Below are 26,222 nucleotides of genomic sequence, written 5' to 3'. Positions count from 1 at the left end.
TGTTTGCGATTCATTGTCACAATGATAGAATCGACGACGTGTATGAAAAGAAGCATTCATAAGTATACGTTCATATTTAGGTATGTTTTGTGCTAAGGCGTTTTGTGCTCTGACATCTGTACACAAGCACGGTATTGAAATGAACCTTTCTTGAGGCTTTTAACTTTATTTATAACCTTAAAGACATTTTTATACGCATCGCCTAATACAATAATGTAGTAATGACAACAGCAATCAAATTTACAATTAATAATTTAAAAAAAGCAAATACAAATTTGACTGAATGATGTAAAGACGTCTTGAATATTTTTTTATTGCCCTTGTAGGCAGACGAGCATACGGCCCACCTGATAATGAGTGGTTACCGTCGCCCATAAACTTCAGCAGTGCCAGGGTAGAGCCAAGCCGCGGCCTACCGTTAGCTATATTTTAGTTTATAGCACAGTTTTTAGAAGATTACTCTAATAGTAGCTTAAAGAAACGACAAACTCTAAGTGACTTATTAAATCATTGATTAACAAATATTTACGAACTTAAATTATACTGTTGTTTTTGAATTATAATACAATGCACGTGCGGTACTTTTTGCTCAAGCGATGCGCTCTTCTTAATTACTTTCAACGCAATAAAACAACATCTACTTATAACTTCAAAAATCAGTCACACATATGACCAGTGGGTCAATACACTTGTACAGCTTGCACTACTGCCTATAATTACAGAGGGCTGTGCGTATTTTTATCGGCTCAAGTTATGAAATATTGGCGTGTTTATTTCTCTTTTAATTAATTTTAAATTTATCACATTTGACGAGTTGTGGCTGTTGTAGTAGTGATATACACGGAGCACGATACTGTTAAGTCACTAAAGCATATAGACAGCAGCCACCTATAGACACAAAATGGAAGTTCCAATGTTATTTCAGAACGGTTAATATTTTTAAGGTTTCATTGAAAAGATAAAATAGATCAACATAACTGATGAAGCTGGAGTTGTGGACGCTCTCTGCCTGACGTAGGGGACTTTTTCTTCTCACCATCACTTCCCCATATAATGAGATCTGGGAGATGGCTTCCCACCATGCTGCATTGGCATTAGGCATGAGTTTTACGCCCAGCCTGACGTCAACTCTCCTTGGCTTATATTTACATTTATCCATTCACACGTGCCATAAGAAGGGACTTTTTCTATTTCTACTTTTGATATTTTATTTCATGCCTTTTTAGTTCTATGATTTGTATTTCAACATAAACATTCACGCAAAATAGATTTAGAAATACGAAATTTTATTTTTTAAATTTGATAAGAATGTTGCATTTACAAAGAAAACAAAAATAAAATTTTAATCCATTTCATCACAATTTTGGCACAAAGCAAAGAGTAAGCGACTTAAAATCAATCGCCCATTCTCTCCGCTTCCGCTTATGTCCGCTACCACACACGACCAGTAGCGCGTATCGGGCGAAAGTATTCGTTGCGTATTGCGTACAGTTCCCGCCCGCTGTAAGCTGTTGTTCTGGTACACACGTAATGTATCAGCGTTTCTATGAATAAGGCTGTTCATTAATTCTTTATTTTTATTCTTATTCATTATCTCTAGGGTCGGCACAATTAGTATTGGCGTCATACATTAATATGATTTTTAAGCTGCACTACTATTATTTGCATTACACCAATCCTACCCATGAATACTTTACTGAGTAGAAAGCTTTGAATTTGTGGTAATAAGGATAGGCAACATGGCCATGGTTGACATGGCCAAGTCAACTGCATTAAGCTGACGGCACGTTATTCCCTACCTATGCTGATAGCCTTGAGAGGCTATTTCAGCTTCACCCTAACGTGTAGTTAAGCTCACGGGGCTCAAGCCGGAGTTCTGCTAACACTGACCCTAGCAAGAGCAGTGCTTCGCAGAATCTACCAGCGGGTCGGAAACGCGACCCACTGAGAAGATCCGGCGAGAAACCCAGAGGGCTATATCTGAGGGTTAATTCGCTCATCCAGCCCTTGGTCGCAAGCGACGGGTTCGACGAGGACGGTGGCCGGTGCTTGTGGTATCTAAAAGCACCGTTAATGGATCGGGAGGATCCGTAATGACGTGTGACGTATATGACGGCACTATGAGATGAAGATAATATAAAAATTAGCGCGGCATTACAAAAAACACTAGTCTAATGTCGTTTTGGGAACGAAGTTCTTTAAGGCGGCTTGCGGTTGGAGTTGACTGGTATAAATGGTCACATAAGGAAAAAGTGTCATCCCCCCTCGGTGTGATACCTCTTCCTCTCTTTCTCAAAAGAAAGAGGTATCAAGTAGTAGAGGATTTATTGGAATTTTTTTTATTGCCTTGATGGGTGGTCGAGCTCACAGCCCACCTGGTTTTAAGTGGTTACTGAAACCCTTAGACATCTACAACGTAAATGCGCCACCCACCTTGAGATATAAGTTCTAAGATCTCAGTACAGTTACAACGACTACCCCACCCTTCAAACCGAAACGCTATACTGCTTCACGGCAGAAATAGGCAAGGCGGTGGTACCTACCCGCGCGGACTCACAAGAGGTCCTACCACCAGTAAACCTTTGTCACCCGTGGCCGCGGAAACTGTCAAATATTCGAAACGTCGGCAATAGTGTAAAAATTTTAATTTTTTTTTTTTTTTTTTTTATTGCCCTTGTAGGCAGACGTGCATACGGCCCACCTGATGGTGAGTGGTTACCGTCGCCCATGGACTTCAGCAATGCCAGGGGCAGAGCCAAGCCGCTGCCTACCGTTTATATTCTACCTTCTGTTTCCGACTCGGGAATATCGAGTATAGGATTACTTACTACCTTTTTTTTTGTTTTTTTTTTTGGTCAGGAGGAATCAAATCAAATCAAATCAAATCAAATCAAAAAAGTTTTATTCAACATAAATGAAAGTACATACTTGTTGAACGTCAAAAGAATTACCGCCAATTCACAAGAATTAGCCTCCGTCCTGAGAAGAATTGGCAAGAAACTCAGCGGGCATGTTTTTTTTTTTTTTAATATTAGATTTTTATTTTTATTTTAAATATTTTTTTTTTTTTTTTTAATATTCATATTACAATAAGTAATTATAACATAACAATTTTACAATATTGAAATTCCCGGAGCGAGCAACTCATTCCCACTTTGTGCAATCTTCTAGATAATCATTGACTTTATAGTAAGCTTTATTGCACAGATGTTCTTTAATAGTTTTCTTAAACCTATGTATATGTAGGTTCTGAACATCTTGTGGGATTTTGTTGTACAGGCGCACAGACAAACACCCGAATGAATTTCGTATCTTATGTAACCTACTCATCGGCACAACAAGCTTGTGTTTGTTCCTAGTATTTCTATTATGTATGTCCGACATCTTAGGAAACTCCTCAATATGTTTACGAACATACATCAAATTTTCAAAGATGTACTGGGATGGCATAGTGAGAACTTTAATTTCTTTAAATTTTTCCCTCAGGGATTCCCTTGAGTGCATGTTATAAATAGCACGTATAGCTCTTTTCTGCAGAATAAATATCATTTCTACATCGGCCGCATTGCCCCATAGCAAAATGCCATAGGACATGACACTGTGGAAGTAACTAAAGTAAACTAAACGGACCGTGTCCGCATTTGTTAACATTCTAATTTTTTTTACTGCGTATGCTGCAGAGCTAAGCTTACTCGCCAATTTATGAATATGAGGTCCCCACTGCAGTTTGGAGTCCACTGTTATACCAAGAAATACGGTTGACTCAACAAGCTCCAATGATTCCTCAGAAACAATTACATTACTATCTACTTGTCTCACATTTAAAGATGATTTAATACATTTTAAAGTAAATTTAATACATTTCGTTTTCTTACTATTCAAAAATAGGTTATTGATACGGAACCAATGAACCACACACGAAATCGCATCATTCACTTCGTCATAGACTTGTAATTGTCGTTTAATTTTAAATAATAAAGATGTATCATCTGCGAATAATACGACCTCGTGTCGGGACTCAATAAAACTAGGCAAATCGTTTATATATATTAGAAATAAAAAAGGACCCAAAATGGAACCCTGAGGTACACCCATTTTCAACGTGGTGCCTGAAGATCTATTTCCTTTCACATCTACTGTTTGTATCCTTCCTGATAAATAGGAAGTAATTCGCCGGACTTCCGTTCTTTTCTGGGGATACTGGGCGGGGTATGTCAGAGTCGAATTGACTAAAACTTTCTGTCGCTCAACAACCAATGTCCAAACCTCGCATGAGACAGAACTCATGACAATGCAAAGGGGGGAAAGTGAAGCGTTTAGTGCGGAGCACATCTCTCCCATCACCCTCCCCCTCGGGACGCCGGACTGGCGGTCGTCGGCGCCACGACCACCAGCCCTCTCGGTCGGCAGACTGCCCGAAGCCCGCCTAGATGGCGCCGGTTAGAGTGGGTTACCCTTCGAAATACCCCGCTGGGCCAGAACCAGCGTGTACTTACTGAACTAGAGTAGGTTAATACAACAAAAACTCATACATTAACACGTATTCGACATTTCTTAAATATTTATTCATAAATATTGATGCAACAAACATTAACATATTATTACAATAATTATTGTAAGACATTAATTAGTACTCGGACACCTCGTTAAATAAATAAATCATTAACAAAGGAATTTATGAAATTTAGTGTGTTATGTTTTTTTTTTGGCGCGATTTTATTTGATTCACTTGTTTATTAATTATTTGCGGATTCTTTAGAGGCCACAATGTCATCCTTCATCTTCAACAATGTCCTCAAAGACTTAATAAGGATCTTGGATGTAATAGAAACTTTTGTAAAAACATAAACTATTGATATATTGAAATGAATAGCTGATCGGTCTGATGCTGGACCAATCACTGATTGAATCGCCACTGTTAGGCATAGTTGTGTCGATAACCTTTCCCTATTGTTTCCTATGTAAGCTGATAGCCTTGAGAGGCTATTTCAGCGTAACCTTAACTGGTAGGTGAGCTCACGGGGCTCAAACCTGACGACGTTGCTAACACGAACCTTAGCAAGTGCAGTACTTCGCAGAATCTACCACCGGATCGGAAACGCGACCACTGAGAAGATCCGGTGAGAAACTCAGAGGGCTGTATCTATGGGTTAATTCGCTCGACGAGCCCTTCGTCGAGTTCGACGAGGACGGTGACCGGTGCTTGAGGTACCTAAAAGCACCGTTAATGGATCGGGAGGATCCGTAATGACGTGTTTTGGGCGACGTCGACTGTTTACCATTCGGTCTACAGGATCGGGTATGTAGTTTCCAGCGGCCACGACAAGAGGGTTCTCATGTCGTGCCGCCTTCTCAAAGTGGCGCAGGTCTGATGCTGGTGTACACCAATCACTGATGGAATCGCCACTGTTAAGCATAGCTGTGTCGGTAACCTTTTCCAAGCCTCGATATTTTCTATCTTTTTTATTACATTGTTTTTGGTAATTTAGACTTGAAATAAATGTAGACATATAATATATAATAATAAAAATGAAGACAGAGCGAAATGGAGGAGTAGAATAAGGAAAGCTGATCCCACCACCATGTAGGATAAATAGCTACAAAGAGAGAGAGAGAGAGGGAGAGAGAGAGAGATAAAATAAATGTATATTATTAAGACCCAATTCTATTGAATATCGAATGTCCCACGAAACCTGGCTTGAAATAGAAAGAGAGGTGGTACCTACCCGGACGGACCACAATGCGCTATATTTATTTATTTATGTAAAAATGTAAAATTTACATTGGCGGACTTAATGCCTAAGGCGTTCTCTACCAGTCAACCAAAGGTAGTGCAGTGCTATACCACCATTTCAAACCTTCCTTCTGTCATATAAGCTAAACTTTAAATCAGCAAGTTATCTTGGATCTCACCGATAATTGTGGTACAAGGTTACAAAACTACCATTTCAGAAAATAGCGCCAAATTACTGGCAATAAAAACCGATTTACCAAACACGTCGTTGGCAACACCCGAGCTCATTAATTTCATAATAAAATATTTGTGTATTGCTGCTTTTATGCTCTGAATGCGATTTAGTTTGTTTTTTAAGTGGCCTGTAGAACCCTTTTTGTTTTAGCTACATATTTTAAATCGTTGTTTAGCGAGCTCTAGCTATGTTTTCTCGTGCGTTATGCGCGTAGGTAACATACAAGATACGCTCATACACTCAGACTATGAATACAATTTTTCTTAATCGCCTTTGTCGGGAAAGGGCCATACGGCTAACCTAAATGGTAAATAGGCTCTCAGCTGAAAACTCTCCTAAAACTTCTCATCTAAAGTTTTCAGCGGAGAAATTAAAATTGAATTCACTTGTAGTGTGGTATACCTAGAGCAACTAATATATTATTATGATGATACTTGAGTAACTAAGCTATTTCAAAATGAAAGTATACACGGCTTTCGGTCAAATAGCTGCGAGCTTCAAGATATTGAATATTTTTGTTTTTTATAGCTTAGATGGATGGTCGAGCTCACAGCCCACCTGGTGTTAAGTGGTTACTGGAGCCCATAGACATCTACAACGTAAATGCGCCACCCACCATGAGATATAAGTTCTAAGGTCTCAATATAGTTACAACGGCTGCCCCACCCTTCAAACCGAAACCCATTACTGCTTAACGGCAGAAATAGGCAGGTTGGTGAAACCTACTAACTACCGGTGCGGACTCACAAGAGATCCTACCACCAGTATTCGATCAATGACGCATTATTTACGTCATCGTCAGACGAGCTCACCGTGAACACTCCTGGCCACGCATGAGCATTGACGGCTCTGTTAAGTTGGACAAGGATTTTTTTAACTTACGTTGTTGGACTAGCTTACGGCCCATCTAGTGCTAAGTGATTAACGGAGTTTTACCGTTACGTTACATTGCGTTATTGCAATGTAATCGCCACCAGAAGAAAAGGCTACAAGCTCTGTGTTCGCTCATATCGAGGATATAAATATATCGATACACTGATACAACATACATATAGCATACATATATAGTTTTAATTGTAATTACATTGCGACATTGAAAGTAAAATATGAAAAGTAGTTTAATTCAAATACTACTGTTATGCTGTCCATACCGCAGAAGTAGTAATTATTTTTTGACAAATTGAACAATGTCTGGCATCAAAATATATTCGTCTTGATTTGTCATTTATTTAATTTTGCCTTAAATACCGGGCAATTACTTTCAATCAATTTCAATTCAATAATTAACAATTATAAGTAGATCATTATCAACCTTAATTTGCTTAATCTTGTGGTTTAAATACCTTTAGAACGGAAAGCCTTTCAATAATTTCAAAATAATGCACCAGTTTTCTAATACGACATATCCTTCTTCCACAGAGTCGTGTCAACAGCGAAGAGAAAGACAGAGAAGTCATTCGCGATATTAGCTGACCCTCCCGCCGCCTCCCGTCCAAGCAGTCCTCGCTCTCTTCCCGTGGAGATTAAGCCGGGAAGAGTTTCCCCGTTTCGTGGTAAGGTCCGAAGGACTGAACGCAATTTTACTATTATAACCATACTTGAGACCTTAGAACTCATATCTCAAGGTGGGTGGGATATTTAGAAGGAACAGTCGTCTAATTTTGTTTTTGCGTTAATTTATAATTGCGTCTAATTCATAATTTGCGTAATTACTGGTGGTAGGACCTCTTGTGAATCCGCATGGGTAGGTACCACCACCCTGCCGTGCCGTGAAGCAGTAGCGCGTTTCGATTTGAAGGGTGGGGGAGCCGTTGTAACTATACTTGAGACCTTAGAACTTATATCTCAAGGTGGGTGGAGCATTTACGTTGTAGATGTCTATGGGCTCCAGTAACCACTTAACACCAGGTGGGCTGAGAGCTCGTCCACCCATCTAAGCAATAAATAAATAAAACTATCTTGCTGGAATGATATACTTGGTGTTTAGTGATCACCAGAATCCATGAGATCGAGGTCTCAATGGTGGATAATAAAGGTCCATTCTTCAAACCGGACCCATGAGTGCTTTGTGACAGAAAAAACGTTGATCTGTTGTTCTGTATCGAAAGTTCTCACTGTTGCCACAGCGCAGTTTGGATTCTTGTTTGTATTCAAGATATATAAATGTTAGCTATAAAAGTTAAATACTTGTCTTGTCTTCAGAAACATCAACACATTAGGCTCCAAACCAGTTATGAAAATAACAAATGAATATTAATTGATTACAAAAGACAATTAAGCTCAATTATAAATTTGCAATTTAAATAATTGTTTCCGTTTTGTAGGTCGAGGCTTTAGAGAAGAAACTTCAAGACACAGCACTCCGAAAACCTCCGCAACCAACTCCAGAGCTAGTTCTCCACCCAGAAGAAGAACGAACTCCTTGCCAAGAATAGACAAGATGGCAACTGTCACTCTTCCCCCACCAATCCATATAACTCACTCCCCCAGAAATTTTCTGAAAGAAAACATAGAAGAAGTAAGGGAACTGAGTGAGTTGAATAGAGAAAAACATGAAGCGGAAGCAGAAAAAATGAGACAAGAAGAAGAAGAGGCTCTACTTAAGGAAATGGGCATTTTAGATAAGAAAATTCGGTCTAGATCTACTTCCAGAACTAATTCACCAAGTAGATTAAAGCTTAGATCTAGATCGAATTCTCCGGCGGCGATATTGCATATCCAAAATGTTCCTTCGAGTAATAAAACTATTGTGAACGTTGAAAATGTAGTGCCTAAACCTAACACTCACAGATCTAGGGTTCGGACAGTTTCGAAATCACAACCGCAATCAAATGACGGTTCTCCTAAGAATTCCAAAATACCTAAAAGACAGAGTTCTGTGTCTCCTACTAGAACAACCAAACGCGATATGTCTAACGGCAGAAGATTTATTGGGAATGGCCTAAATCAAAATCAACGATTCATTTCAAACAGCACAAGCAGCATCCACGAGACAATAAGAGTAGGCAGTCAGGTTCACGACAAAAGAGGCATGAGTAAGAGTACTCAGAATTTAGACATATCTCCTGCTCACATTAGAGGAAAACCTCCGATTTCACCAGGCAAAGGCGGACCTCCTCCTTCAAATAAGACTATTAACGCCAAACGGCTTTCCCCTATTGTTGGCACACCAAACAAAAGCCCAACAGAAGACCCGAAGCCAAGTTCGGCTAGGACTCCAACAAAACCATCCACAGTACCAAGGAAAGCGACCAAAACAGCTGATAATACACCTGTTTCGTCTAGATTGAATTCTAGACAGCCTAGCAGATCAGTCAGTAGGGATCCAAGTCCTGAAAAACGTACAAAAACCACAGTTAAACCTCCTCCTGCAAAAACTGTAAATCGAACATCAAGCAACAAAACTGTTTCAAAAACTACCGTTTCCAAGCCTGAACCAAAAAAGCCTATAAGCAGAACTAGTAGTATTAAAAGCCTCACTAGAACTCCCAGCAGTAAAACACTAAACGAAAAACCGCCACTGAAAAAGACTAATAGTAAAAAGGATTTAACAGAAAAATCGCAACCGAATGGCAAAGTAAACGAAGTTGGAATAAAAAAGGATTCACTAAAAGAAAAGAGTAAGCCACAAAAAAGTTCGAGCTCTGAGAAGGACGATTCAAAACTACCAGAAACAGTTACAGAAGCTAAAAACCAAACAGCTTCGACCGAAACTGAAACTGAAGAGATTAAAAAGCAAGATAACGAAACTCAATACGACAGAATCACTAACGACAAAGGCGAGCTAGTTGTTATGACTAAGAAAAATATAGTGTCAATGACAACTGCCGCGATTACATCACAACCACTAGAGGTAGTTACGAAAGTTACAAATCAGTTACCTGTTGTACTGGAAAAAGCTAGAGAAAAGGCTATGCTTGAGAGACTGAGCTCTAAAGAATCTTTACTAGGAAAGGAAGATGAAAAAGACAAAGAGAAAATCAAGGATACGAAAGAAAAAGACAAAATCGAAGATAATAGACCCCCGAAACCAGCTAGAAGTCACGACAGGACTATATTCGTGGAAGACAATGTTAAATTGAAACCATTGCAGCCTCCATACAATAATCCGCAAGTCGAGAGGGTAAAGCAGAAAATTGATGACATTCTAAAAGAACCCGAAATTTCTACAGAAAACATTTTAACCGCTTCAGCCAAGTCTCGCGAAGCTAAAAGTACGTTTAAAACTTTCGCCACGAAAACTGCGGCGGACGTTAAAGAAGCTAAAGATGAGGTTTCAAATAAACTGACGAACATAAAAGATCAAGTCGTTAAGCAAAACGACAAAATGGTGACTGAAATCCGGTCCGAAGCCACAAAAATAGTCGACAGCATCATAACACCAGTTGAAGAGCCGAAAGAAGTTCCCGAAAAACCAAAACCTGAACCGAAAAAAGAAGTAGAGCCCGTAGTTATGGTGGTGACTGAAAAGAAAAATATAGAGAAAGAAAGCGCAGAGAAAGTTAATGTAGCTATAGTGAAAGGTGGGGCAGATATAGAAGTGCAAAGTTCTAATGTACCGGCGCCGGATGTAAGCAAAATTATCTTCGATAACAATACGACGGACGAGTCGGACAAATCAACACAAAGCAATGGAGGGTGAGTGTAATTTACATATTATAAAAGTTGCATTAGACTAAACATTTCCTGCAGTTATTGAAGGGTGAAATTAGCCCTATTGTTTTTCTATTAATTTACCTAAATTTAAACTGACGAAAAAACCTGTTTAATTTTAAATTCAGCCAGTATTTTGGCGCAGTTTTGTTAATATTGACATTATTTCACATAATACGTAGTACAGTATTTACTAAGCTAATCAAAGTTTTAAAAAAATTCTTATCATCAGTAGCATCCTAAAACAGTACCTTAAATAACAAATGAGGTTCGAATAACTTAACCCTGAATACCAGCTTCTATATTTAGCGACTTAAATGGTAAAAACATCAGCTCAAACTGTGTCGGTTACAATGGCCCAGTTTTTACGCAATTATATTTATAGTCCAATATACTACTTCCATTATTTATGGCGGAAATCACTCGTGATTTTATATAGCCGTATTTTGGGAGCAAAGCACAGGACGCGGTAGCCCAGATAATTTTCAGATGTACATTAATACCAAATGACCTACAAGTCAGTCCTGTCCTACCATCCTTCAATAGCTGTCTCACCTAACCAAAGCTAAACTTTTTACGACTAATTATGTAACGCACATAATTGACTACATATCCTCCTATTTATATTCATAGGTCGTATTATAAAATTGTGAAAGTCTATTGTCCAATTAGTTCCTTGGAGAATTTGTACACATTAAGTTTTCACTTAACCAACTGGCCTTTGGGGAATTGAAATACTCATGCATTTAACCTACATTACACAAGCTATTTATTACTAATGGTTGCGAGAAATTGGTCTAGTGTTGGAGGAATTTCTCAAAAATATCAACTCAATTTAAATAAATCTGGAATAGAAACAAGTACATACGAGGCCGTCAGCGCAAATGTGTCCTAAGCTTACCATACTTAGTATGGAGATAATGAGGTTCCAATTTACCTTTACAATACTTCGTAAGCAAAAAAATACGCGCTAAAATGATGTTCACAAAGGCATCTGTTATCTATGGATGAAACTAGGTATAGGCCGATTTTGCATCAAAATTTATTGTGTTTTAAATAAATTGGAATACATAAGCACGAATATGAATTGCGGGTTAGGCCCCTTTTGCGCTGACGGCCTCATATGTACACACATACATACACCCGCTCAGTGAATAGAGAAGAGAGATCCTATTTGCAGCACAATCAAATTACAATGTTATTGATACTTACTGTACCTGAATTTCCTTAAGCTCGTAAGGCATTATCTATATCACAATTTAATGCTATAAATAAAAGATGATCTATCTAAGCTTGCGATACCCAGTCCTCTTAGCCGGCCAATCTTTGATCTAATCGGTACCAAAAACATCAACTTCTAGAATCTAGAGGATAATGCAATCTGATGATTTGCTGGAAGCTTAACCGAAATCGATCCAATCTTTTCTGAGTCTATAGGGGACATTGACTGGTGGTAGGGCTTGAGTCCGCACGGGTAGGTACCACTGCCCTGCCTATTTCTGCCGTGAAGCAGTAATGCGTTTCGGTTTGAAGGGTGAGGCAGCCGTTGTAACTATACTGAGACCTTAGAACTTATATCTCAAGGTGGGTAGCGCATTTACGTTGTAGATGTCCATGGGCTCCAGTATCCGCTTAAAAACATACATACAATGACTTTTAAAGATAGAAAGATGTGTCTATGTTAAGCCGCCTCACCTAATAACTTTTTTGCGAACATACTTAGATAAATACTTTAGCGAACATAACATTATACAAATATAAATGAATGCACTGTGCTCAGTTTTGTCGGAACTCAAGAAAGTGTTGACTTCACCAAAAATCAATATTAATCACGTTACATGCAAAACAATTAAGCTTTTTAAGTGGTGTTAAGTTATAAAGTGGGGGTCAGCACGGGTATCGAACGGCGACCCTCGCGTGACGCTTGGCTGATTAGCATACTAAGTCACAGACGCTAGGGACGCTTCATATACGGAAAATTTGTACACAGTTTTCAGCTGAGTTTTATTAAAACCGCCTAATTAAAAACGCCTAAAAATCCATCGTAATAAGTATTCAGAACCTAATAACTGGGTTAAATTCGAAAACAAAACCTCATAGTCCAGTGTGCTTAGTGCGAGTTTTTTAACGTTCTCGATAGCGTAAAAGTTAACTCATATTGGTATAGAGTTAGAACAGCGCCCCTAGCGGCAAACGTAGGCAAACGTTCCACTAAGCACACTGTTACAAGTTGTACTGGTTGTTGGACTGATTGGCAGAGAGACACATTTTACGCTATACATTAGAAAACCAAAAGTTATAATACTTTATAACTTTTGGTTTTCTAATGTATATGTAACGAATATGTAGAGTAAGTAGTAGTAAGTAAGTAAGTAGTTACTACTGCTGTTTGTATGCTAATCGTCGTAATAATACCTTCTGTAACAGTACAGGGAATCTTAGTTTGAGGCCAAATGATTGTTTAGTATTTTCTGCGAAATTTCGACGTTTCTGATACAGTTTTTTTTTTCGGATACTGAAAACTATAATGTTTTTTTTATTGCCTATATGGGTGAACGAGCTCACAGCCCACCTGGTGTAAGTGGTTACTGGGGCCCATAGACATCCACAGCGTAAATGCGCCACCCACCTTGAGATATAAATTCTAAGGTCTCAAGTATAGTTACAACGGCTGCCCCGCCCTTCAAACCGAAACCCATTACTGCTTCACGGCAGAAATAGGCAGGGCGGTGGTACCTACCCGCGCGGACTCACAAGAGGTCCTACCACCAGTATGTTAATCAACATATATATTAAGTTAACTACAGTCTATTTTTTTTTTCTAAAATAAATAATCTTATACCTTTATACGAGCAATTCTTGTATATATATATATAATCTGAATCTCGGAAACGGCTCCAACGATTTTCATAAAATTTAGTATACAGGAGTTTTCGGGGGCGATAAATCGATCTAGCTACGATTTATTTTCAGAAAATCTTGTTTTATTCGTGTTTTCAATAATCAACTTTATCGATAATCAAGTTTATGACTCTTCCCGACATCTATTGGCGAATAATAATACTATTTTTCTTAATTGAGAACAACTAACTTGCTTTAAAGACACAACAAGATGGCGTTATAAAAAAAAAACGAGCAAAGCTCGGTAATCATCTAGTAAGGTTAAAATAAGAAACGCGTTAAGGCGTCGAAGTATTTCCTTTTGCTCTTTTAGCATATTTTTGGTCGTTCCATCGCAGCAGTTCGTTGTGTCACTGACATTACCAAGGTCCATCCGCTAACCAATTCCCATCAGGAGGGCGGTCAGTTTTCGTTTACAGAAAAAAAAAACCATAAACTTAATTCCTAAATTAACCGTTTTAAAATGCAAATATTAAATTAGAAACGAGCCAACCTAATTAATTAAAAAAAAACATTTTGATACTTTTTTCCTTTGTCGTATCACTCTTGTCAGAGTGGTCGTGGTCGTCATTCGTATCATTGCTGTGAGCAGATGTTATACGCCACGAGAAATTGCCACTCCTCCGGACTTGTGGTGAGTCTGGTGCACTCATGCAAACATCTGCCCACTTTTTACATTAGATGCGTCAAAAAAAAAATAGTTTAAAAAAAAACTAACAAAATACGCTTTTATAGAAAATCCACTAAAAAACTATTATTTATTTTTCATTTTTTAGTTGAATATCAATTTTTTAATTATTATTTTTAAATATTGAATTGTCATCGGTCCTTAAATAAGTATACCAAATTTCGAGTTAATCCGACGTTTTGAAGGGGGTCAAAATCATGTTCAAAGATTCCCTTACAAACATACATACGTCTGGAGCTAATAAAAGCGTATTAAAAATACAATTACTTTTAACAACACTTCGCCCACATATATACATAATCTACGTCAGATACATTGTTCCCGTAAATAGAATGTCAAAATCGTGAATTTTCTTGACAACTCACACTCGTCACACACACACACAATGGGAGGGTTGGCACCTCTCCCCCACTATTAAGGTTACGCGGAATTACTTTAACCCACATTCGTTTAATTTCCGTTGCGAAAAAAATTACTATAGATTAAATATTGGCATCCCTGCTGACGTCAGCGTGTGACACGGCACGAAACTCGAGGTGCTGATTAGAAGTTAGAAAATTATAATTTTTTTTGTTTTTGTTTTGAGTTATAGTGACTGCTCATTAGATATCCACATTGAGCGGATGAATGCATGGCTGTGAGGGATTATTTGTGAGTGTGCAGTGAAATGGATCACACACATAATGTTACAAACCATTTTTATTTTTTTACTAAATTCTTGAACCTGTCATTAACTTTGTCTACGGGCAGCAGTAACCACTTATCATTAGGTGAGCTGTCACAACGTCTTCAACAGAAGTAAAACTTACGAATATGTACATACGTAAAGGGCTTGATCGTCACTGTTTCAAATTCGGATCTTTATATACAAAGTACTCAAAACGAGAGAAACCGGCTTGTTTGTGTATTTATATTAAGCGATGCGACAATGTCAGGCTTCAAATCCAGAAGGCGTTTTCAATTTATCTGTATAAAGACACGAGCAACGCGCGTGTTCATGAATGAATTTCAAATTTATAAAAAAAAAACATCGTGCAATAAAAAAAAACTGTACGCGCAAAAATTTTCTATATTACTTGAGTTAGAGCGTGAAAGAAAAGTGACAATATCAAAAAACTACTCATTACCGGCAAAGTGGAAGGAAAGAGGTCAAGGGGGAATATCATGCGCTGGTCCAATCAAATTAAAACGACATTGGACTCCAACATCAGTGTCGCTATCCACTGTGTAGAGGAGAAAAATGAATGGAGGAACATAGTCCGAACCAAAGCGCTCCGTAAAGATCGCGATCCTCAGAACTGAGGAATACGGCGCATGAATTGGTACTACCATTCTGTCTATATCTGTCAAGAAACGGTAGTGCGTGTCAATTTTAAGGATAAGGCAAACTTTACACAATACAATTGATAGTTCTTAGTGAGTGAACACATAGCACCTTCAGAACGATACAGACACAACCCGAAAAAATATGTTTTTTTGGAAAACATCGAATAAAGTTTTCAACCCCGTAAAGACGTTGAGGAAGGGGAATGAGTGAAAGAGACCGATGAATAAGTTTGTCCCTTTATAAGCTACTTTTGGTCATTTGATTATTAAGAGTCCCTGAAAAAGGTCGTTCTAGGTCCATTTTTGAATTGAAGTCGATATCCAAAAATTTTGAAATGCGTGATATCAACTGGCTCTGATAGCCACATAGTTCCAGATAGACCGTAAGATCGCCCTACTAAAACATTAAAGACCGTTGAAGGCACTTTAACAAAGTTACACAATTCCTGTACCGCGCTACACGTCTTACATTGATCTACCTCGTCCTACATACGTATTACGTTGACCTCAAGTTGTAAAACTTCTATTTAACTCTGTCAAAAGCTGTTCTCATTCGTTAATGAGGAGGGAAAATGTAAAAAAATCGATTAAATTTTAGTAAATTTACGAGATCTTCGTCACTAGATTTTCTGTATTGATAGAATCGGAACTATTGCTAGCATACTCTATGTTTTGTCTCTTTCGTTCTTGTTTATTTAGCAGACACTTCGAAGGTGAGTGAAAGAGATAAGATAAAGAGTATATTAGAAATACATAGTTTCGTTATTTTCTAGTCCAATACAATATAAATATTGCGTTAATTAATGAATTTAAAGAAAAAAATTACGGCAAAGAATGCACGATTATTTTAGTACACCATGACATGACTTTCTTCAAACAAGATTTGAAGCAATAGTGAACTCTTACAATCAGATGGGCTGTCTATTATATTACAGATAATCCGGTGACGCCTTGGCTATGCTCTCTTACGTCTAACAATTTTACACCACTTAAGAATAATTCTGGTACTTTGGAATCGTTTTCCCTTTGCCACCACACGAAAGTTGCCATTTTTCAACTAACAATCCGTTTGATGAGAAACATTCTCGACTCATTCATTTTATTAGTAAATTGTAGAAAATGTACTCTGTGTTTTTATTCGCGTTTTACTAATTTTTTTTGTTCGGAACAAAATTTGTCATTCAATTTTTCCCTAGACCCATCTCCTATTATGAATGTAAATCACGTCTGTCCGTTGCCTTGAGAAAAAAAGATAAATATTTTCGCCATCGAAATTTTATAATAATCTCTACAAATTAAAGATTAGTTTCGATACAACAAGTTAAATTAATTATCACATCGATTAACTCACACAAAGATCTTGAATATTTATAGCAAATTTTAGAAATTACGCTTTTATTCGACAACTAAAAAGAATTTAACTGACAATTCGTTTTAATCCAAATTAATTCGAACGTGGCAACACCGACCAACTAATTACAAATGGCTGTTCAAGTCATAAATAACATAGAATGACTTTAATTAAATATTTAACCGCTAAAATAACTAGTAAATATATTTTGTGTGTGTATTATAAGTCATTAAACACGCCACGAACGTAATTCCTTTGGGCACACAAAGAAACCTTTGAGAAATCGGTTTTACAAATCAGTACGAACCAGCGCGGCGAAAGCCACGCCCGCCCTACGTAAATGGCGCGAAAAAGACCACAATTTTATGTATCAAAAGTGTTTTAAACATTAAAACACTTCACGATTTGATACAGCGGTGTATCTATTTATTTCATATTTACCGAAACTTATCTACTCTTTTCTCGTGAAGACATCTCAACATCGACTCAAACATGAACAAACATATAGTTTTGCGATTATAATACACTTCAAACGTTCAAAACATATTTTACTCTTATATTTGTTTATTTAATACGCATATAGTGTTGTTTGATATTAATTTGTAGAGTGATTTCTAATATGATACAGAACAGGACTGTGTTTATATTACCAAACGAACTCCTACCGAAGAGATATGGCAACGATTGCGGGTAAATATTGCATCCAGTGCTTTTAATTGTACATTCCAAATGCATAGGAAGAAAGACACCAAGACCAGTACATCCGAACCTACTTTGAATAAGCTTAACATCTTCAACAAAGCAACCGCTTCAGATCGGAAATCAAACATGGAATCCGCGATATACTCAGAATCTACAACGTATTTGACTGTAAATAAAACTGCTATTTACGTTAACAATATCCAACACGGTCCGAATACAGAACAGTTTCCGTGGTAACCTTTGTGTCGGTTTTTGAATCAAATAGTTTCGATACATGTGCCCCTGTAAATTGTAACTTAATTGGTAATTAGGGTAAAATGACCACAACAGCTCATTAGCTGCAAAGACGCAACTGGATGTCACTATTTTTATACATAATTATTTGCTTGTATATACCCCCCGCAGACACAGCCCACTGAGTTTCTCGCCGGATCTTCTCAGCGGGTCGCGTTTCCGATCCGGTGGTAGATTTTGTGAAGCACGGCTCTTGCTAGGGCTAGTGTTAGCATCATTCCGGTTTGAGCCCCGTGAGCTCACCTACTAGTTAAGGTTACGCTGAAATAGCCTCTCAAGGCTTATCAGCTTTGGTAGGATAAAAAAAAAGTATATACACCCTGTATTGGGCAGGTACTTCTGTCATGTCTATTTCTGCCACCAAACAATCACGCGTATCGGTTCGAAGGATGAGACAGCATAGAACACAATTGAGACTATGACTTGATCTCTAAAGGCAGCGGCGATACTCGCGTTGTGATATGGCCTTCAACCACTTAACACAGGATGAACCCGTCATTTATCAATGCACCAAAAGGTCTCAATAATTATGACTGTCTTTTTTTCGAACACTGAAAACATTAATTGGTCGTGGTAGTAGTAAGAGAAACTTTCTGCGGTATTCTTTCTTTCTTGCCTTCATTGCAGGGGACCTGTTTTTCAGAAACTTACTTAAGCTATACTGACGTATGCTTGCCGTCAAGGCACCACTAATTAGGGCAAGGTCAAAAGCCCTAATACCGTGTTTACAATCATAGATTTAGAATATAACGCAAATTGAGTTTCAGAACAAGCTCGCGGTGCGGTGTAAGACAGAATCTCAATGCAATACTTTCAACCTCATATGCATTAATGCGAATTGGTCATGACATCGAATCCGGAACGAGGTGATCCCACAGAGACCCAAAGCTATCGACATAGCACAGCGGATCAGTAAGCTGAAGTGGCAATGGGCTGACCATATTAGCCAGAGAACTGATAACCGTTGGAGTAAACATGTTCTTGAGTGGAGACCTGGTTCTACTTGTGGTAGGACCTCTTGTGAGTCCGCCCGGGTAGGTACCATCACCCTGCCTATTTCCGCTGTGAAGCAGTAATGCGGTTCGGCTTGAAGGGCGGGGCAGCCGTTGTAACTATACTGAGACTTTAGTACTTATATCTCAAGGTGGGTGGCGCATTTACGTTGTAGATGTCTTAGGGCTCCAGTAACCACTTAACATCAGGTGAGCTGTGAGATCGTTCACCCATACCCATATCTTCTGAAAGTAAAGCAGAGTGCATACAGCCAAATGATGCATGGAAAAAAATCACTCTAGAGCAATGGTCCTAGGTAATAAAACACGTTAAGGCGGTAGAATAGTTATTGCAATTGGCAAAACACTCTCAAACCAATCCCCAGAGTACAGTACAGTACCCGGCGATAAATATTGCACATCGACCGCGGGCAAGAGACAGTTAATTTTTGCTTCGTAGAGCGTTATATCTGTTGCAAATTACCTGATTGAGATTTAGTCTCCTTAAAGATAGCGGATCGTTAGTGTTTCGTCGCACACAGGTAACGCTTTATAACATTTTTGTTTTATTGTTAAGATGGGTGGACGAGCTCACAGCTTACCTGGTGTTAAGCGACTACTGGAGCCCATAGACATTTACAACGTAAATGCGCCACCCACCTCGAGATATAAGTTCTAAGGTCTCAAGTATAGTTACAACGGCTCCCCCATCTTTCAAACCGAAACGCATTACTGCTTCACGGCTGAAATAGGCAGGGTGGCGGTACATACCTGTGCGGACTCACAAGAGGTCCTACCACCAGTAATTACGTAAATTATAAATTAGACGCAATTATAAATTAACGCAAAAAAAAATTAAACGGCTGTCTCTTTCTAAATATCGATGTTCGATATTTATTGCCTGGTACTGTAACCATGTGCGTCTTTTGGCTTATACGATGATGATGACTTCTAAAATACTTTCTAGGTACCCTGGCAAGTCCACGTTGCTCAGGTAACAGTGTGTTCTTGGTGATCGCATGACTGTGTGTTTTAATAAAATTTATAAATATAGAAATGAACCAAACACGCGATATGTTTGTTTGTGTGTGTGTGTGTGTGTGATTAATTATAATTGTCGAATTAAATTTTGTGTTGGTAAATTTAAAGCATGTGTACACACTTGGAGCTTTGCACGTATGTGTGTTTGTCTTTTGTTGTAGTTTGTGTCAGTTGAGTATGATTACAATGTAGCTTGCAATTTTAAAAATATATAAGATTTTTCCGTCTGAAACACTGCGACTGTAATTTTGTGTGATATTTTAAGCGTTAGTGAAACGAATCTGACATTCCTGACATTATCTGTTTAATGTTTGTCTATACTAATATTATAAAGAAGAAAGATTTGTTTGTTTGTTTGTTTCGAATAGGCTCCGAAACTACTGGACCGATTTGAAAAATTCTTTTTCCATTAGAAGCCGACATTGTCCCTGATGAACATAGGCTACTTTATTTATTTATTTATTTTATTTTTTTTGGTTTCATGTGTGTTTTAATGTTTCCGAAGCGAAGCGAGGGCGGGTCGCTAGTGCTAAAATATAAAGAAAAACTTTGCGCTTTTTCAATACTCGGTGTTTTGATATGGTGCATGATGTTAAATAAAATTTGTTAAGTATTTAATAACAAAATGTGAATTCGTATTTAAACGAAGTGCCCTATTATGAATATCATTTGAAAAAGTCAATTATAATAGAACAATTCTCGTTTTTATTTTTATTGCTTAGATGGGTGGACGAGCTCTCAGCCCACCTGTTGTTAAGTGGTTACTGGAGCCCATAGACATCTACGACGTAAGCGCCACCCACCTTGAAATATAAGTTCTAAGGTCTCAAATATAGTTACAACAGCTACCCCGCCCTTCAAACCGAAACGCATTACTGCTTCACGGCAGAAATAGGCAGGGTGTTGGTACCTACCCGCGTGGACTCACAAGAGGTCCTAACACCAGTAATTACGGACTCACGAGGTAACTCTGACTCTGTTAACATTAGAATAGTTCGCCTTAACAATAAACGTATTTTTTTTTCAAGACCACCCAAACTTGTATCAATATCTATTGATTGAGTTTAATTTCTAATTCCCTGACCTTCTATTTGTAGATTTCCTCAAAGCGTTAGCACAACGCCCATACCACCGGCCAGAACTCGAAGAGAATCGAAAAAACAAGAAACGAACCTCGAACCCGCAATACCAAGCGACGAACATCCAAAACCGCCGAACTTATGCGAAAGAATCATGGGGAAATGCAAATCTAAATGTTGCCCGTGCTGCGTCAAAGGACCGAAAGAAAATGACGATAAAATACAAGAAGAAAGTCTAACGCGAGAAAATTTAGAGGCGTCGAAAGACAATGAGAGCGTAATGAAAGAGGACCGGCAGAAAGAAATATCCGAAACTTTGCATGGAAAGAAAATGGGGCTGATGGAAAAACTTAACTGTTGCAAAAAAAAAGAAAAAGAAGAGATGATAAGAGACGTTGAAACGGCAACAGGAAAGGTATTTATTTATTACTTTTTCGTGACTTTAAATAAAATGTGCACCAAGTCTCAATTCGTGAACTGTGGAAAACAGTTGTCAAGGCTTTAATAAACAAGGATTTCACATGACCATGACTATTCTGCCAAGAGTAACCGACTGTGAGTACGTTCCAATTGGTTATTTTATTGCCGTAAATAGGCACGAACCGCCTGGTGTGAACTGGTTATCATAGCCTGTAAGCATCTAATTGGTAGGAATTGGTAGGAAGGATGGTAGCAATCTCGAGAGGCTCATCGTGACTGGTAAGGTAGATGGGAGAAGACTTCGGGGGCGCAGCCCAATACGTTGGTCCGACCAGATCCGCACCGCTCTTGATTCCACGTTTCACAACGCCCTCCACACCGCCAGAGACAAGAATAGATGGAGAAAGATCGTGCGTGCGAAGATGATACAAAAGGGTAGTCACGACCCTCAGCAATGAGGGATACGACGCAAGGAGGAGGAGAAGCATCTAATTGTGAATACTGCCACTTATTCTGAGTCTCAATCTCATTTATTTTCGGTTACGGCTCTCTAACTCTTCACACCTCTAAAAAGGATAGTGGAAGTTAGCCGTGAAGGGTATTCACAAAATAACATAGTATTTGTTGATTTATCTATACTAATATTATAAAGCTGAAGAGTTTGTTTGCTTGTTTGAACGCGCTAATCTCACGTAAATGAAGTGGGGGTAAAATTTAGCGTTATGCCAAAGTAACTAATCCAGGCGGACGGAGTCGCGGGAAAAAGTTAGTTATTAATAAAACAAAATATACTCTCCACCTTTAGGCCTCAGTCGAATTCGAGGACGAAGTGAAACGCAAAAGGAAATTCCGCGACATAATCTGTTGCGGTCGCAATCAGCGTGTCAGCGACATGTCACCGAGAAACATTGCCATGTCAACGGCAAATGTTGCCATGTCGCCGGCCAACGCTGCCTTGACTCCCGCCGTTGCCGACGACACTGGATGCTGTGGGAGAAGAAAAAGCCAAGTGGACAGAAGAGACAGTATATTGAGTGATAGGACACATACGAGGTGAGAAGTCATTAGCACCGGCTAGCCTGTTAGCAGGGTTCAAGCCTTGCAGGGTTAGATGATCGTTGTCTAATGAGAATTAGCTTAAATTTCAAGCGAGGGCGGCATTTATGTTCTGACGTCAGTAGGCACCAGTATCTGCTTAAAATCATGTTGTGACGTCAGTTGTGGAGCCTACTCGTATCTGCTGAAAATCTGGAGAGCTCGTCTTCTTCTTGCCCCCATCCCACTATATGGGGTCGGCGCTGGTAATCTTTATCCATTCAATCTTATCATACGTCATCCCTGCATTCGCACCTTTTTCAGGCACATCCTATTTCACATAGTCCATCAAAGTTTTTTTAGGACGCACACTCCTCGCAGGTGGGATCTGAACTCCTGCAGTTTATCATTAAGACAGGATACCAAACTACATTTATATCGCGACAGTGCGTTTCCAGAGGTATTTTTTGCCACGTACCATCCGGCTATGGAATGAGCTCCTCTCCACGGTGCTTCCCGAGCGCTATGACATGTCCTTCTTCAAACGAAGCCTGCGGAGAGTATTAAGCGATAGGCAGCGGCTTGGCTTTGCTCCTGGCATTGCTGAAGTCCAAGGGCGACGGTAACCACTCACCATCAGGTGGGCTGTATGCTCGTCTGCGTACAAGGGCAATAAAAAAGAAATCTCTGAATTTATGGTAAATTTCCGGAGGTAGTGATCATCTCAAATCGGGGCGGGCGAGACCATGAGGATCATGAACCACTTATTGGACTTCAGGTAAATTACTACAATTATAAGACATTTTTATGACTAGTCTATGAGTCTATGAGCCCACCTGTTTCTGCCGAGAGCCCCTGCTTCGGTGAATTAACATCAGGTAGGAGATGAGCTCGTTTATAATCAGTACAGTCGTTCACTGCTGGGCATAGGTTTCTCCCAATTTACGCCACTAGCCCCTAGTTCCCAGCTCTCTTCATTCATTTGTTTTTTTAATTGCTTCGATGGGTGGACGAGCTCACACCTGGTGTTAAAGGTAACTGGAGCCCATAGACATCTACAACGTAAATGCCGCCACCCACCTTGAGATATGAGTTCTAAGGTATAGTTACAACGGCTGCCGCACCCTTCCAACCGTAAAGCATTACTGCCTCACGGCAGAAATAGGCGGGGTGGTGGTGCCTACCCTTGCGGACTCACAAGAGGTCCTACCACCATTCATTTGCTCCCTCCCTTCGCACTACCTGGTCACGCCAGTATATCAATGACAATAAAGATTACATCTATCATCAGCTGCTGCAACAACCGCTTCGGCTCGTGGCTCCGCGGCGTGTGCCGTCGACAGTCCGAGCACTCCTCCAGTAGAAGGACGAGCGAGTTCTCTAAGAACAAAAGTCTCTCACCAACTTTACCACCCGAGGTTAGTTTGTCTAAATTCTAAACGACTATACGACGAATATAACACTAAAGTATTTGCTCATTTCAGCGGTAGGCAGCGGCTTGGCTCTGCCCCTGGCATTGCTGAAGTCCATGGGCGACACTCACCATCAGGTGGGCCGTAAGCTCGTCTACCTACAAGGGCAAAAAAAATGCTTTACTGTTTTTTCATGAAATATTTAAATGTTTTCTTAGTGTATAGTGATTGTTTATTAATGACATATTTGTTGTTTATACAATAATGACTCTAAGAGTCACGTTACAAGAAAAACGTGCAACTCGACCTTCGGATCTGACCATCAATGAGCGAGTGGCCAGTGAACACGCGACTGACTCACGACCCAAGGACTCGATGCGAACTTATTCTGTAATTACGGACCAATTTTCTTTCAATTTTTGTGCTTTTCAAATGAATTAATAATGACTGAGATTTCGGGGAAATTCAGTGATTTGCGTCGTTTTTAAAGTTTGTAGAGCATTTGTTTTGTGTGTTTCTTTTTTTTTTACGGAGGAAAAGGTAATCAAATGAATGATAAGCGCCTCACATATAGTTCGATTCGTAAAATGTATTTTTCCAAATACAACGGTTCGTTAAGTCAGTTATTTTAGAACGCAGTTTCTTGACGCGGCCTGCGGTAGGATTTGACTGTAATAAATCGTCACGTAACAAAAAAGTGTTATCCCCCTCCGTGTGATTTTCTCCTTCCTTCTCTGTATCTTTGTATTACATACAAGTGAGCCACAATCTGGCAATGAGCCTGGTGCGTGGCCCGTACTACAACCTCAATATTAAATTTGGCATTTTTAAATAATCCATAATTCACTGTTACACATCACAGTAATAATAAACAAAACTTTATGACTAAGGACACGCTTTTAAAAACAAGGGTCCCCCATCAGCACTAGTGTTTTTTTTTTAATACAAGACTAATTTTTTTTTATTGAATTGCTGCGTGGACGAGCTCACAGCCTGTTTGGTGTTAAATGGTTACTGAGGCATATAGACATCTATAACGTAAATGCCGCCACCCACCTTGAGATATGAGTTCTAAGATCTCAGTATAGTTACAACGGCTGCCCCACCCTTCAATCCGAAACGCATTACTGCTTCACGGCTGAAATAAGCAGGGTGGTGGTACCTGCGGACTCACAAGGGGTCCATTTGGTAAGACGTTGTACTGACACCGAATGATGCAATTATGCCTAAGCTGAAATCACAGACACTGATCTCAGCAATTACGTACCTAACACATGCTTACAAACTGACTTCACGATGAAGTAATTAAAATCATATCGTATATTAAAAATAAAACCGCCTAAAATTACATATTTCTGTAATAACCAACGTAGGTCTTTATTGACAGTGTACGTGTACGTGTACTTTCTCCCTCTTACTGCCGCTAGGAAGCTATGCATAGGGCTGAAGGGTAGAATAGCCGAAGATATAAGCTTTCCTGTGTTTTTGAAGTGAAACTTCTTTAGGCGCATGAGGGTAAAATTTTTACAGATGTAACGTCAGGCAGGTATCCAACGGAAGTGTCGAAAATTTTTAATACAACGCCATCTATGAGATTTTTTAATACTAACGTTCATATGAAACCTCTTGTAGTGATTTTAAATTTAGGATTATACGTGACGTTAAAATATCTATTCACAGAGGGCGCTACCTCATACTATAAAAGATGATTTACAATTATTACTAATGACAAAATTTTACATATACTTAGACATTTAGGATAAGTGTATTTTAATTTTTGAAGATTTCACTTCTAACACGTGTGAATTGCACACATGTTTCTTTTTTTTTTGCAATAAACGAATCTAATGTTATTGACACAGTTACTAATACACAACCAAAATATTGGATTCAAAACAGAATGTACTAACAGACAAATACAACAGACATAAGGTCAAGTCGTCATTACATTAACCGAACAATCAGCCAAATGTTATTATTTATACAATGAAATTCAATCAGTGTTATTTTCACACGCGTAATAAACGGGTCGAAAAAGTTCCATCAAAGCCTTTATATATGCGTTTTGTGATCGAAAAATACATAAAATAAAAATTCATGTATTTTATTCAAGAAATTTTATGAAATGTGTTTTTGTAATGTAATGTAATGTCCAATAAATTAAAAAGTACCTTGACTTTGGTAAATTTACAGCATCACATCAGAAGTTTGAGTAAATTGAAATTCAAATCTCTGTTATTTACTATCAACAGTATGATTGATCGGGTTTTAGTTTATAACTAGAAGAAAATACTTACTTATGTTTTTGTGAAGAAGTTACCTGTTACAATAATAATTTGTTTCTAATTTAAAATAGTTT

The 26,222-nt window shown here is 38.7% G+C and overlaps 1 protein-coding gene across 1 annotated transcript in view; it reads left to right on the top strand.

The window, feature by feature from the left end:
* Nucleotides 1–26,222, top strand: part of LOC101743920 (protein stum) — a 51,311-nt gene that overhangs the window by 18,854 nt on the left and 6,235 nt on the right. The window contains exons 2-6 of the mRNA XM_004923714.5: nt 7,389–7,522; nt 8,294–10,607; nt 21,015–21,411; nt 22,222–22,469; nt 23,743–23,869. Coding sequence (XP_004923771.3) covers nt 7,389–7,522; nt 8,294–10,607; nt 21,015–21,411; nt 22,222–22,469; nt 23,743–23,869 — 3,220 coding nt within the window. The remainder of the gene's footprint in view (nt 1–7,388; nt 7,523–8,293; nt 10,608–21,014; nt 21,412–22,221; nt 22,470–23,742; nt 23,870–26,222) is intronic.

Source organism: Bombyx mori, chromosome 24, assembly GCF_030269925.1.
Source record: "Bombyx mori chromosome 24, ASM3026992v2".
NCBI lineage: Eukaryota > Metazoa > Arthropoda > Insecta > Lepidoptera > Bombycidae > Bombyx > Bombyx mori.
The sequence above is the reverse complement of the archived record's forward strand: the minus strand, read 5'-3'. Positions and strand labels throughout refer to the sequence as shown.